Source organism: Heptranchias perlo, chromosome 9, assembly GCF_035084215.1.
Source record: "Heptranchias perlo isolate sHepPer1 chromosome 9, sHepPer1.hap1, whole genome shotgun sequence".
Taxonomy (NCBI): domain Eukaryota; kingdom Metazoa; phylum Chordata; class Chondrichthyes; order Hexanchiformes; family Hexanchidae; genus Heptranchias; species Heptranchias perlo.
In genome coordinates, this window is record NC_090333.1 from 65600878 (window position 1) to 65616214 (window position 15337).

Sequence of the window (15337 nt, forward strand, 5' to 3'; positions counted from 1 at the left end):
CTGTTGAGGTCAATTGTTGTGTCCTGAGACCTGCCAACTCAACACTGACCAGGGTTTAAAAGCTGGAATCTTTTTAATCTGTATGACTCAATACTGCAACGGGCAATGAATTTACTCAATTAAGCTATTGGGGGAAGAAAGAAGGAAGAGTTACACTGATTTGTTCTTGAAAATTGCTAGTTAGAGGTAGTCTGTGGGCAGACATGATGTTCCACTCCAATGACACCATGAATGATGACATCAGCACGGGAACAAAATGTCATCATGTCACATCTGGACAAAGTGTCCGTTACCACCCTACCTTAAACCAGCATTTCAGCAGTTACAAGGGATGTCTGGGAGACCCCAGTGAGTGTCTATATATCTCCTTTTACAATACTGAAGTATTATGGAGCAATTCAGTAAATACACTTCCCAATTAAGCGGCCTTATAAGAACAGAATAAAATAAATTGAAAGGTGCACCATCTTTTATTGGATAGGTTAACAAGTGAAAGTCACACATTATTCCCCTTACAATGACATGCAGGCAATTCAATTACACTTTTGCAGTTAAATAATGCATTTTGATGCAAGTTTCATCACTGCGTCACTATGTTTGGGGAGCACAGATAAATGGTTTACCAAACACATTTCAACAACGGCAATGTATTTAATAAAATGGGAATCAATCACTTAATCAATGAAAATGAACAGAACTGATTGGTAATTATTCAGACCATAAAATAGACAGAACGAGGATGTAAAAACATCACAAAAATACATGTAAAGGGATAAAATGATAATTTCAAAGTCATTTATTTACATTCTAAAATATTCACGACTAACTATAATAACGACTAAACATAGGCCAATCACACTGAAATATTAGGTGTGAAAAGGTTTAAGTGTGTTGTAAGTCAATAGAATTTCACATTGAGTTTGAATGTAATGTACTTAAGTCAGAAACTAGACTCTTAAACTTAAATAAAGCCAATTACATAGGTTTGAGGGGCGAGTTGTCAAAGGTAAATTGGGAAATTAAATTAAAGGGTTTGACAGTTGAAAAGCAATGTCAAACATTTAAAGACATATTTCAATATTCTCAACAGATATACATTCCATTGATAAATAAAAACTCCACGGGAAAAGTGATCCATCCGTGGCTAACTGAAGAAGTTAAGGATAGTATTAGATTGAAAGAAGAGGCCTGTAATGTTGCCAAGAAGAGTAATAAGCCTGGGGATTGGGAGAGTTTTAGAAACCAACATAGGATGACCAAAAAATTGATAAAAAGGGAGAAAATAGAATATGAAAGTAAACTAGCAAGAAATATAAAAACAGATTGTAAGAGCTTCTTTAAGTATGTAAAAAGGAAGAGAGTAGCAAAAGTAAACATTGGTCCCTTTAGAGGCTGAGACAGGAGCAATTATAATGGGGAATCAGGAAATGGCAGATACGTTAAACAAATATTTTGCATCTGTCTTCACAATAAAAGACACAAAAAGCACAGCAAAAATAGTGGGGAACCAAGGGGTAAATGAGAGTGAAGAACTTAAAACAATTAATATCACTAGAGAAAAAGTACTGGACAAACTAATGGGACTAAAAGCCGATAAATCCCCTGGACCTGATGACCCACATCCGAAGGTTCTAAAAGAGGTGGCCGCAGAGATAGTGGATGCATTGGTTATGATCTCCCAAAATTCTCTAGATTCTGGAACAGTTCCAGTGGATTAGAAGGTAGCAAATGTTACCCCACTTTCAAGAAGGAAGGGAGAGAGAAAATAGGGAGCTACAGGTCAGTTAGCCTGACATCAGTCATCGGGAAAATGCTGGAATCCATTATTAATGAAGTGGTAACAGGGCATTTAGAAAATCATAATATAATTAGGCAGAGTCAACGTGGTTTGATGAAAGGGAAATCATGTTTGACAAATTTATTAGAGTTTTTTGAGGATGTAACTAGCAGGGTAGATAAAGGGGAACCAGTGGATGTAGTATATTTGGATTTTCAAAAGGCATTCGATAAGGCGCCACATAAGAGGTTGTTACACAAGGTATGGGCTCATGGGGTTGGGGGTTATATATTAGCATGGATAGAGGATTGGTAAAAGGACAGAAAACAGAGAGTAGGGATAAATGGGTCATTCTCAGGTTGGCAGGTTGTAACTAGTGGAGTACTGCAAGAATCAATGCTGGAGCCTCAGCTATTTACAATCTATATTAATGACTTAGATGAAGGGACCAAGTGTGATGTATCCAAGTTTGCTGACGATACAAAGTTAGGTGGGAAAGTAAGCTGTGAGAAGGACACAAAGAATCTGCAAAAGGATATAGACAGGTTAAGTGAATGGACAAGAAGATGGCAGATGGAGTATAATGTGGGGAAATGTGAGGTTATTCACTTTGGTAGGAAGAATAGAAAAACAGAACATTTTTTAAATGGCGAGAAACTATTAAATGTTGGTGTTCAGAGAGACTTGGGTGTCCTCGTACAAGAAACACAAAAAGATAATATACTGTTACAGCAGGCAATTAGGAAAGCAAATGGTATGTTGGCCTTTATTGCAAGGGGGTTGGAGTACAAGAGTAAGGAAGTCTTACTACAGTTATACAGGGCTTTAGTGAGACCTCACCTGGAGTACTGCATACAGTTTTGGTCTCCTTATCTAAGGAAGGATATATTTGCCTTGGAGGAAGTGCAACAAAGGTTCACTAGATTAATTCCTGGGATGAGAAGGTTGTCCTATGAGGAGAGGTTGAGTAGATAGAGCCTATTCTCTCTGGAGTTTAGAAGAATGAGAAATTGAAATATATAAAATTATGAGGGGGCTTGACAGGGTAGATGCTGAGAGATTGTTTCTCCTGGCTAGAGAGTCTAGAACTAGGGGGCATAATCGCAGGATAAGGGGTCGGCCATTCAAGACTGAGATGAGGAGGAATTTCTTCACTCGAAGGGTTATGACTATTTGGAATTCTCTACCCCACAGGGCTGTGGATGCTGAGTCATTGAATATATTCAAGGCTGAGATGGATAGATTTTTGGACTCTAGGGGAATGGGCGGGAAAATGGAGTTGAGGTTGAAGATTAGCCATGAGCTTACTGAATGGCGGAACAGGCTCGAGGGGCCGTATGGCCTACTTCTGCTCCTATTTCTTATGTTCTTATGTTCGCCCATTGATATCAGGTTAGTTTAGGCTGGATGTGAGACTTCAATACGAACATACAAATATGGTGGTCAGGAAAAGACCAGCTAGTCCATCAAGCTTGCCCTATGCTCATGGTGCCTGGAGCATCATGACTAGACCCTTTATAACGCCCCCTACCCCCCCACCCTTCCACAGGTGTGTAATCTCCTGGGAGAGGCAAAAAAGCATTACCCCCACCAAAAAATACTCTAAACCCAAATCTGTGGAGTAAAATAGTCTAATTCACAAAAATAAAAACTAGAAATTGTTTGGTGTTTTGAAGTTCTATGTTCGAGCAACTGATTAAGTTAATAGATGGAATTTCATAGGACATTTATGAACGTTTTAGAACAATAAATACTTAATTGATGAATTAACTCTGTAAGTTCTTGATATTAAACAGTGACTTGAAACTCTAGGTACAACTTATGAAGAAAATATAATTTTGATAAAGTGTGGAACACAACCTTCCAAGCAGTCGCTGGCCTCAAAACCATCCTCAATAGGTCACAATGAAGCCTTAGAGGATGTACAAAAATTAATCACAAAACAGAATAAAATTTCTTGAGATTTATTAGGCTGATGGGATAGAGAAGTATCCATTTACAACTAATGTTGAACAGAAAAATGGTAATTAATAGAATATTGCATTTCAGTAGAGGCCAAGAAGTCCTGAACTTGGGGAAGGGAATTGAAAGGATGTTCAGCTGAAATACATTTGTATGGCAGGTATGGGGGACATAATGTAATCTTAGAGGGCATTTTAGGAGCCTGACTAATGTAATTAAGTACAGGACATTAGGAATCTAGCACACTTGCAACTGAGGTGTTTAAAGTGTTAGAAGGATTTGATAGGATAGATATGGAGGAACTATTTCCTCTGGTGGGGGAATCAAGAACAAGGGGACATAATCTTAAAATTAGAGCTAGGCCATTCAGTAACAAAATCAGGAAGCACTTTTTCACATAAAAGGTAGTAGAAATTTGGAACTTTCTCCCCCAAACATATGGATGCTGGGTCAATTGGAGCTTTCAAAACTGAGATCAATTGATTTTTGTTAAGTGAGGGTATCAAGGGATATGGAGCTAAGGCAGGAAAATGGAGTTGAGGTACAGATCAGCCATGATCTAATTCATTGGCAGAACTGACTCAAGGGGCTGAATGGCCTACTCCTGTTCCTATGTTCCTATGAAGTCAGACAGCCTGACTGAAGAATAAGACAGGAGGTTGGCTTTTTTGGTAAATCTGATGCCCTCAGTAACAACACATCTATTGTGGCAGTTCATTAATTTGATTTGATAATGTTTTTCTTTTAAACAATAATTAAATTAATATTCTAAAGCACACTTGTTCTTTCATCATTGATATTTGTGGGCTCTAAGGCAGCTGACTAAAATGGTAGCTTCATGAATGCTGCCCATGACTTTGGTTTAATGGGGAATGGAAATTAAAAGCCAATATTGGTTCAGTAGGGAATTCAAGTCACATGGTGTGCATTTGGCTGAAGATTTTAGCTTTGCTGCTGTTGAGATCTGGAAAGAGAACCTTACCTTTTACAATATGAATCTGGCATTCCCATTATTTTGCAATGTCTTTTTACTGGGCATCTTAATTTTATTTTTATGGGACTATTTTATACCAAAAGTCTGTACCAAGTTACAAGCAACAAGTTGTGATAGTTTGTGTAAACACTAAGTAATACAATATTTCTAAAAGTCCTGCATAAGGTAACTGGACCATCTCTGTACTGTGCCCATGTCTTTGACTCCCAGGAACATTGCAATAAAATAGGACAGTTAAATTATCTGGATTTCAGGATAGACAACAGATCCAACCTAGAGGTCAAGAAAAGTTGCAGTGACATGAAACAGCACACAAAATAAAAATTGGCACATCAGGCTAGATCAGTGAGGAGAATCTTCTATCGAGGGTAAATGGAGGGAGACTACAAGAGCACGACTTCTATTAGTGTTGATTACAGATCTCCATTGGTCCCCCTAACGCAGGTCTCCCTGGACATCCCTTCTGACGACGTGGATGTCTCCCATGACCTGGAAAAATATCCAGGGATAGAAGCCCCTGTCTCAGAGACAAAGATAGGAGGGAGGCTAAGTATATCTCCCACCTTTCTGTATTTGGGATAAAAGAAAGGGTACCCCTTTCAAGTGGAAAGCAGTGCTGTGTAGAACATGTTAACAGTTTTAGGCCAATGATGGGAGTTGGACACTGCTGTCCACTAAGTAGATATTTGCAGACATGCAAGGTTTAGCGAGCAGCAAGGGCTGCACTGTACCTCATTTTGAATGTCACCAAACAACAATCTGTTATCACCAACAACAACAACTTGCATTTACATAGTGCCTTTAACAGAGTAAAACGACCCAAGGTACATCACAGAAGCATTATCAGACAAAATTTGACACCGAGCCACATAAGGAGATATTAGGACAGGTGACCAAAAGCTTGGTCAAAAAGGTAGATCTTAAAGGAGGAGAGGGAGGTAGAGAGGCAGAGAGGTTTATGGAGGGAATTCCAGAGCTTGGGGCCTAGGCAGCTGAAGGCAAGGCCGTCAATGGTGGAACGATGAAAATCGGAGATGCACAAGAGGCCAGAATACACCTCCACTTGAATTACAATTCAGCTCCTTGGCGGCCCACACCCCAATTAAAATTCTTAATAGCGGTATTCAGCAACAGTTCCACCACAGCATACGTGAGAAATGCAAGCACTCAACAAAGCGAGTTTGCAGACGTGATACCAAAAAAAATGGCCAAAGCTCGATGTCGAGTCCCATGCAGCCAATCTGCCTGTTTCTGAATATGCACAGGGACATCTCTCCTACATGTTGGTCACATGGATCGTCTACTTTGCAAACAAGGAACAGTGGCCTCAAATGGAGAACATACTTATGTGACTACCTAGTGCATGACACTAATGTGAAATAGCAGTTTTGTTAACAATGACGCTTTCTTCAGCGCAGCAGCACATCTCTTGTATTATCTCACGGCAAAAACCAAACCAGCACAGTCCATTGTCCTGATATCCTGCAAAATCCTTACAAGGACAGTAACATTTGCAGCAATTCGCAAAATGCTTGTGACTGGTGCCCCGGAGTGTTAGCTGCAAACCATTTTCCATCAAATCTTGTATGCGTTATTTATGAATCTCTCTCTCTAAAAGTGAGCTTAGTCTATGGGCTAAATTTAGTTGGCTTTTTATCTCACTGCTTTAGCCTTCAGGGAATAATGATGTGAAGGTTGGCTTTTGCTTAATTAAGAATCTTTTCCCATTGCCTCTGTTTCTTTTGCTGATGAAACTCCACAGTAAGCATTATTATCTGTATCTGATATAAATACCAGCAAAGGGCACAGTGGCCTCAAAATGATAAAACTATATTTTATTTCTGAAACAGGACACAATGTTCTTGCTTTGAATACCATAGGAAATTAAACTACCTATTTTGGCCAGCGTGTCAGGTTATGCCCCCTTTTCGCAGCCTGGGGGAGAAAAACAAATGAGTCATCATTCAAATTCAATTCAATGCATCCCAAGAACACTTATCAAAACAAATGATTCCTATCGAAGCTGCTGTCAACATGGCTGACAACATCCAGTCATTTTCAGTAACAGTAGAGACACACGATAAAAAAAGGAAGCATCCTAGTAAGGTAAGCTTTTCAGTTTCCACCAATCCAAAGCAAAAATACACACAGTCATTGGAACGATTAATGGTGGATGACAAATATTATTGTGTTGAAGACAACAGAGTGCCTTCCTTTTGTTAATCGACATTCTTGTCGAGCAGAAAGCATTTTTTAAAAATTCCGCAAGAAATTGTACATTGATGGGGAAATCGGTGAGAGAGAAATCACACAGACTGCTTCTCCTATCTTCACAGCACAGCTTGTCCCAGCATCAAACAGACAGCTTGTCCGACTGCCGAATCCATAAAGAGAATCCTGCCGAGAAAAGGACCAGCGCAACACAGTAAGTGTGTTTTGTTTTTCTTCCGACTAGGGTTTCACAATATGACAGCCCAATCGCAGGTGCTGTTGGGCCGGATCTGCTGTCCCATTTTAATAGACTCTTCCCCAGCCAGGAAGGAAGCCTTACTAGGAGCTGGCCTAGATTTGACTGGTGAAATGGAATCCCAAATTCGACTAGGTTTCCTCTTTGCCATTGCGCTAGCATTAGTCTGCTGTTAGGGATTCAGTGGGAGACAGTTCATAAATCTGCATTTTTTGTGGCTATCATTAGGTGGAAGTCTTAGTGGCTAAAAGGCGAGGGAGCACAATTCACTCAGAATTTTACCCAGGAATATAAAAAAAGTGCACAAACCAAAACTTTTTATTTTACAAGTAGCTGGCAAAGTCACTGTGTGACTGAATCATACAGAAGAGGAGGGTCCCAGGTTCAAACCTCAGTTTGAGCTGACCTCAGCTAGGGTGACATAAGGGTACTTCAATTGTCTCAGTACTCTGGAACTGTGGGCAGGAATGGATATCCGCAGGGTTACTGCTCCCGATTGTAATCTAGTGACTCATGCTAGAAAGTCCACGTGAACATGGGGTGAGGACAGGATAGGACTCGGTCATGATACCTCAAGGTCGAATCCCTGGAGGCACTCAATATCCAGACTGATATCTTTCCTAAGGCCATTCTTCATGTATTAGATGAGAGCTGGCATTTGTGGAACTATACCCCACTAAGAGTCCGTGCTGTCAGGATACAACTGGGGAAAAAAGAAAACTGGCTAGAAAATCAAATTCAAACTCTTCAGAGATTATTGGAGAAGATTAAGGAATGTGGAATTAGGGGAAGGGTAGTAAATTGGATTAAAAATTGGTTAGAAGAAAGGAAACAGAGAGTAGGAGTTAAGGACAGCTTCTCAGAGTGATTGGAAGTAGATAGTGGTGACCCACAGGGTTCTGTCCTGGGACCGCTGCTGTTCACTCTGTACATTAGTGATCTGGATTATAGGCTGGAGTGGTGTCCAAATCTGCTGACGGTACTAAAAGAGGAGGTGCAGTAAATAATTCTGAGGACCAAAGGAAGCTGCTAGGGACATTGATAAGATGGTGGACTGGGCAAAACAAAGTGGCAACTTGAATTCAATGTCAATCAATTTGAGGTAGTTTTTAGTAAAAAGCAATAAAAGTAAGAATTATACTGTGAATGGAGGAAGGATAGGTGATGTGGGTGATCAGAGGGATGTGGGAATTGAGGTTCACAGGACATTAAAAGCATCACTGCGAGTGGATGAGGCTATAAAAATAGATAATGGAATATTGGATTTTATGGCAAAGGGTATAGAATATAAAATTTCAGACATAATAGTGAATCTATATAAAATCTTAGTAAGACCATATTTGGAGTATTTGCTGTAATTTTGGAATCATCCTATAGGAAGGATGTTGAGACAATAGAAAGGGTACAGCGTAGATTCACTAGAATGCTATCTGGTATGAGGAAGTACAAATATGAAGACTTGAAAAATTGTGACTGTTTTCGAACTGAGGAGATGAAGGGATGATTTAATACAGGGCGTTAAAGAACAAATGGGAAAATGAGAAAGGAATATTTTCACACATTCACACAGAACATGTAGCTATTGAGGCAGGTGCTATCAGATCATTTAAAAGGGAATTGGATAAGTGTTTGAAAAAGAAGAATATAAAAAGGACATGGAGACAGCTCCCATTGAAGCACACAGGCAGGATAGATCAAATCCTCTTCCAAGTGTCTATTGACACCATTGTGTCAGCCAATGAGTTAGAATTAGGGCAGGACTTACATCAACCAGTCTATTTCACAGTAAAGAAAACAAACAGCAAAGCAAACAAAGTCTATTTAAAAAGAGTCTCTACGAACTACAGCAAACAGAACTCATGATTGAAACTGCAGCAGCTTCTCCTGATAAAAGCAGGTCTATTTCTCCAGCAAAATGCAATGAGTGGAGGATAGTTACACACAAATTATGTGCGTAAAATCAATCCCAGTCACTTACAGCACTGCGGTATCCAGGCGTGATTGATGGGGGCAGTACCCAATCATCTCCATTCTGGCCGGGAATAGTGGTGTGATTATATGCAGCTAAAAGTCTCCTTCTGTGCTGTGATTCTGTAATGTGGTTTTATGTAGATGAAAAAAAAAGTGAGCTTTTGTAATACTCTAATGGAACAGGAGCATACGATTAAAGTTACAAGTGTTATGCTAATAAGGCTCTAGGCAAATAATTTATCAGATCTCTGGGAACCACCTGAAAGTTCCCCCAAATTATAATAACAAATCGGTTACATTTTATAGAAATGACAGTGATTATATTAATGGCCTAGTGTATCTCCACGTCATTAATCTTGGCTAGCCTGAAAATTCAGCGATAGTTTTAATTGTTATTTGCCGTGATGCACTATGGTGACGATTTTGCTTTTTAAATTTTTCTTCACAAAATCTGGTTCCAAAATAGCAAATCAACAGTTTTTCCCCCCCAAGAGTAAGGATCACTTCTTTTAATATTAAAGCTGCTTTTCCCCTTCTACAATGTCTTGCTTCCTTTATTAGTGAAGCTTTGTTGAACGTACAATTTAGCATTTCAGAACACAATAGAATTGTGTTTCCTTGTGTTCATTTGAAACAGAGTACTTGAGAGGGGTTTTTTTTAGCCCTCGGAGCCCCACCGATAGTATTTGTTGAGTCTACCATGCAGACTTCCTGACTATTCAGCAAATGTAAGAATTGGAACACAATACAGCATTCGCGGCACTATACGATCCAGTCAAGCCAAAAGCTCCATATCAGTTCACCCTTATCTTCTGTGCTGCCTTCTTTATGAACATGTTACCAAGGAAAGATGAGTTTTTAAAAATAGCAGAGAGTTTAATTTTCTGGCACGTTTGCTTACTTAGTTTAAAACGTAACGAACCAGCTCCAGCGTCTCTTCCATCTACTTAAAGTTCGATTGTCCCGAAGTAGGCCTTAGGAGGGGTAATTTTCCAACCTTGTGTTTTCTGGCTGGGAGTCTTGGCATTCGGTAGCACATATTAGGAATCCTGCTGCGTGCTGTGCCTGATTTTCCAAAATAGCCAAGAAGTCATGCTCAGCACTCTCCTGAACTTCCAATACGTGCTGCCCGTGGGGCATGGCTCCTCACCAAGGGCGTGAAGCTGCCCAGGCCCTAAGCAATGAAATTCCTGCCCTAAACCCCCTCCGTCTCGCTACCTCTCTCTCCTCCTTTAAGATGCTCCTTAAAATCTACCACTTTGGCCAAGCTTTTGGTCACCTGTCCTAATGTCTCCCTCTTTGGCTTGTGTCAAATTTTGTCTGATAACACTCCTGTGAAGTGCCTTGGGACATTTTACTATATAAAGGTGCTATTTAAAATGCAAGTTGTTGTTATAATTGGAAAATGGCCCCTTGGAGGTGAACCATTTATACCAAAAGCCGTTATCACCCTGATGAAAAATGGTAGAGAAGTGGGAGGAAGGACGGAGATAGTCCTTCACTTCAATCTGCTTTGTCAGTTCATTATTGGACTGTCACTGCACTCTGGTTTACTTAGGTTTTGTTGGTCTTTCATTTGGGATCCCATGTAACATCAAGTAACACTTGTAATCAAGACAGTCCCTGCACTGCTGTGTTCATCTTTCATAGCACATTTTTGTTTGATCAGCCAGGTGTCCGACGCATGCAAGAACCCATCACCGTACCAAAGATTCTTCAAACCAAGATATCTAGAAACCCACCCCAGTAGACCTTCAGTTTATTTGTTACACACTCTTCCCCTACAGGGACACAATTTACTCAAATCCACAGATTTTAGGTCCAGGCTGGCAAAAGCCAAGGCCCAGGGAACCCTTATGGGAACTTGCGGGCCCCCTGGGCCTTGGCTTTTTAAGTGGCTAAAACCATGCCATTTACCAGCGTAGGGCACTGGACAGCTTTCCACTGCTCGTCCAGCTACACCAATCCTACCCATGAGGACATTGACACATTGATCCAGAACTATGCAGTGATGATGATGAAGCTGCTGCTGAGCAATTACTTTATTACCAGGGAGTCAAAGCATGTCTGAATCAACTTGCTGCATGTGGCAGTAATAGGTTGACCTCTCCGCGTATTACAGCACAGGTTTCCCTTGCATCATTACCATAACCGTTATGATTTGCATTACTAAGTTATGCACAGTTCAGTAACCACGCCATGATACTGTTACTAGGCCTTGACCAGCTCCCTTTTACTTCTCAAGTGACACAGTCTGTTCCTAATATCCAATGATGTAATGACCAGGCCAAATTAATGACGTCTTCTGCGGGCAATTTCTAGCAGAGCTGCTCAGGGTGGTTTCCTCAGTCTTGCTCTCCTAATCATCCTCCCTGGTGCCAGCTCTCAACTTTCTAGGTCGAAACTCCCTGGCTTCCCTTGCTCTCTCTCTCTGCCGAACTCATGCTGTGTCCCGGGCTTCTTGTTCATTTTAACCTAACTCACCGGGCGGGAAATCCACGGAATCGGGTGGAATGCTGGTTTTACACCAGGCCCAATATTGCTCTCCACTGCCTCCAGAGAGTAAAATCAGACGGGGTGTAAAATCAGCATTGCATCCGATCTCATCAGTTTCCCGACTGGCGAGTTAGGTTAAAATTGACGCCTTAGTCTCTCTGCCAAATCTAGGGATCATGCTGTCCAGCTGCCCTCAAGGTTCTCTCCTTGGTTGTGATGCCGTCTCACTTGATTATCTGGATGTGACGCACTCTCAGTTTCTCACTCGACCTTTTCTCTCTCACTTATGAAACGATTCCTTATTCCCTGATGCTGTCACCTCTCTCTCTCTCTCTCTCCCCATCTTTCTGTACTTTTGTTTTGCTTCCTATCTTGCTCCTGCTTCCCATACCATTTTCTTTCCTGCTCCTCCTCTTCCTACAGCTACAGAGATCCATTGTTTCAAGCTTTATGCTAGAGAAGTGAGGAGAATATTTTGCCTCACTGCACTGTGCCAAAGGCCAGTAGGTGATCTGCTCATGCCTTAGGGTTCCCACAAGCAAGTCCCAGTAATGATCATTGCAGCAGGATGAGGTACTGAGGCCAAGACAATGTTCATTCACTAGGCTGGCTTAAAAAGTAGCATTGGCAGAAACATGGGAGCTTCCTGATTGGGAAGTGTGCATGGGAAATGGGGGAAAAGCGGAAATGGCGGAGGGGGGCGGGGGGGGAAAGAGAAAGAAAGAGGAAATGGCGCATGGTTAAGAAAACAAGGAAAATGTTCCAACACTGTGGAGCTAGCATGAATTATAACTTTTAAATTGTTAAGAGGAAATTATATGTTACATAAGTGCTGACCGGAATTAATGCACACAACATGAAGTACGTTAATGAAAGGGGACTTGGGCCAACGGATGCCAAGTAAACTATGAAAAGGGAATGTAAACTGAGTTCAATCTGTGGTGTAAATATAGTGTTTCATTGTTCAGTTGTCTTCAGTACCTCTTGAAAGATTGTTTTTTTTACATTATATAACCATGCTTGTTACAAGCTTCAGCGATTTCCATTATTTTCAATGTGAATTCTCAGCCACTTTGATTCCCATGGGCGGGGTGGGGTGGTGGGGTGTGGAGTGTGGGGAGAAGAGTCAGGGCTCAGGAAGTGCACAGAGTTCATGGTGAGGCCACTTAATATCACTTTAAAAGTAGCTGCAACGGAGATATGAATCCTTTGGGCATTTACCACCTTCACATTCCCCTCTTACTGAACAGGGCACAGATGATATAAAAATGCAGCTCCCACCCACATTGCGGCTCCATCGACATTTCAATATGTAATTAAATGACGAGCTCTTTTATGTTATGTCCCACATGCAGTTCGTTAATCCTCCAGTGTTCACATTTCTAGTCGGCCTCTCGTCATCTAATCATACTGTTGGAGGTTCTTCCCTTCACTTTCCCATATTGCGCTAAATCTAATTTCTGAACCTGCTCAGCACGTAATTAAAACATTATCTATTTAGCAAGCCTGTTCTCAATGTTACTTCCACTCTGGAAGACAAGTAGGAAAATACTTATTCCTTTTTAACATGCATTTCTCTGCCAAATTAATGAAAATGACCCAGACTGACATTCATTTTTTAGTGGCTCAACAAAGCCAAAAAATGCAAGCAAAGCACTGGGGTTCATTTCTAGAGGAAGAAAATTCAGAAGCGTACAAGTTATGTTAAGCTTATATAGAATCTTGGTTAGACCACACTAGAGTACTGTGCACAATTCTGGTCTCCATATTACAAAAGGGATATAGAAGTACTGGAGAAGGTGCAAAAAAGATTTACAAGGATGATACCAGAACTGAGAGGGTGCAGTTATCATCAGGAAAGACTGTACAGGCTGGGGCTCTTTTTTTCTTGACAGAAGACTGAGAGGTGGCCTGATAGAGATGTTTAAAATTACAAAGGGGTTCGATAGGGTAGATGTAGAAAAGATGTTTCCACTTATGGGGGGAGTCCAAAACTAGGGGCCATAAATATAAAATAGTCACTAATAAATGCAATATGGAATTCAGGAGAAATCTCTTTACTCAAAGTGGTCAGATTGTGGAACTCACTACCACACGGAGTGGTTAAGGTGACTACCATAGATTCACCTAAGGAGAAACTAGATGAGGGAGAAAGGAATTGAAGGTTATGTTGATCGAGTGAGATGTAGTAGGGAGGGAGGAGGCTTGTGTGGAGCATAAACAACAACATAGACCTGTTGGGCCGAACGGCCTGTTTCTGTGCTGTAAAAGTCTACGTAATCTTCTAATCTGCTGATCAAGTTCTTTTATGCAATTAATATAAAAAGATACAACTAAAGACATGTGACTTCAGAACAGCAACTTTGGTTTAATAGGTTTATTAAAATGAAACAAAGAACACCCACTGTTTGAACCATTTTTCCATGGATACAGCTGCTTATATAAATCTTCAAGGGGAATATACACTTCCACATCGCTTCAGTGCATTGTATGTATTTTTAAAAATAATTAGAAGTGAACTTACTCACATCCAACCCCCAAAGGCCAGATGTTGAAACAGATGTTGCCAAAAACTGACCTGCCTCTTGATTTCCCCCCCACACATTTTTAGTCCATTGTATGAAGGTATTTCTTGTGACCCTCACAAAGTTCAGATACCCTGACATGAAATATGTTTAAATGAGTTAATTAATATTCATTGTTTAATTGAGTGACATGGAATATCAGACAGGCTGAGCAAATTCAGTACAAATCCCATAAAAAGGTGTTTTTAGGCATAGCATATCATGATGGGTACAGGCCACTATTGAACAATGAGGTGCAGCCCTGAATTAGTGAGCTTCAAGCTAAGGGCCTGATGATCTCAGAACAATTATGACATTGATTTAATCTGTGGCTCTGGTTGGTAACTTTACTGACTACCATTAGTATAATCTAAAGGGAGATCCACATCCATATGACAAACCAAGTATTTTGCCATTGTTATGAACACATCTTTAACTGTGACTTTATCTCTGCATTCAATTAATGTTTATAAACGTTGGTTAAGTTATAATAGCTTGTAATTTGCTCTTAGATAAGGATTTTTCTGTATGCATTGTTTCTGTTCATTATTTCGCTGATTCTAGCTCTATTTCTGGCAAATTTGTATTTCATAGACATAACGGGGGTAGGTTTTGACTTTGCTATCACCCGTTTTATATCTCTCCCGATATTTATTTCCATTGCAGTCAGTGGAAATAAAAAATGGGGAGAGATGTAAAATGGTCTGCCGACTCGCTATCACTTGTTTTATACTATCGCACGAAGTCAAAATCTACCCCAGCATATTTATAACTTAATACTTTGGGATCATTTTGAGTTGATGTTATGAAGCAATCCTTACTGTAAACCTTGCAATGCACATTTGCACGCTAAATATATCACATTGTACAGCACCAGGAAGCGGAATACCTTCTTTCAAAGACTGGGATTGTTGCTGTGTCTTTCTGCAGGGCCAGAGCAATGAAGACCCGACTGGGCTGCTTATCACAGAAATCAGACTCCTACAGTGACTTCAGCACTTTTCTCCCCAATAAACATGAGAAGCCAATTAGATGCATGAAGTGAGTGATTTGTTTTCTGGTTTGGGGGGGCGAGGGGGAATAAAACCAATAGGTCTAAGTGTTTA

The 15337-nt window shown here is 40.5% G+C and overlaps 1 protein-coding gene and 1 long non-coding RNA gene across 4 annotated transcripts in view; one reads left to right on the forward strand and one right to left on the reverse strand.

The window, feature by feature from the left end:
* The window catches only part of LOC137325494 (uncharacterized), a 117522-nt gene that overhangs the window by 76862 nt on the left and 25323 nt on the right, over nucleotides 1-15337 (reverse strand). The gene's annotated exons all lie outside the window — the stretch shown is intronic.
* The window catches only part of LOC137325493 (regulator of G-protein signaling 8-like), a 38164-nt gene that overhangs the window by 12634 nt on the left and 10193 nt on the right, over nucleotides 1-15337 (forward strand). Inside the window, exons 1-3 of one of the 2 annotated variants that reach the window (XM_067990653.1) lie at nucleotides 6625-6839; nucleotides 7070-7158; nucleotides 15162-15272. In XM_067990653.1, coding sequence (XP_067846754.1) covers nucleotides 6741-6839; nucleotides 7070-7158; nucleotides 15162-15272 — 299 coding nt within the window. In that variant the 5' untranslated portion in view covers nucleotides 6625-6740. Of the gene's footprint in view, nucleotides 1-6624; nucleotides 6840-7069; nucleotides 7159-15161; nucleotides 15273-15337 lie in introns of those variants that run through there. The other variant, XM_067990652.1, reaches the window with a different exon arrangement.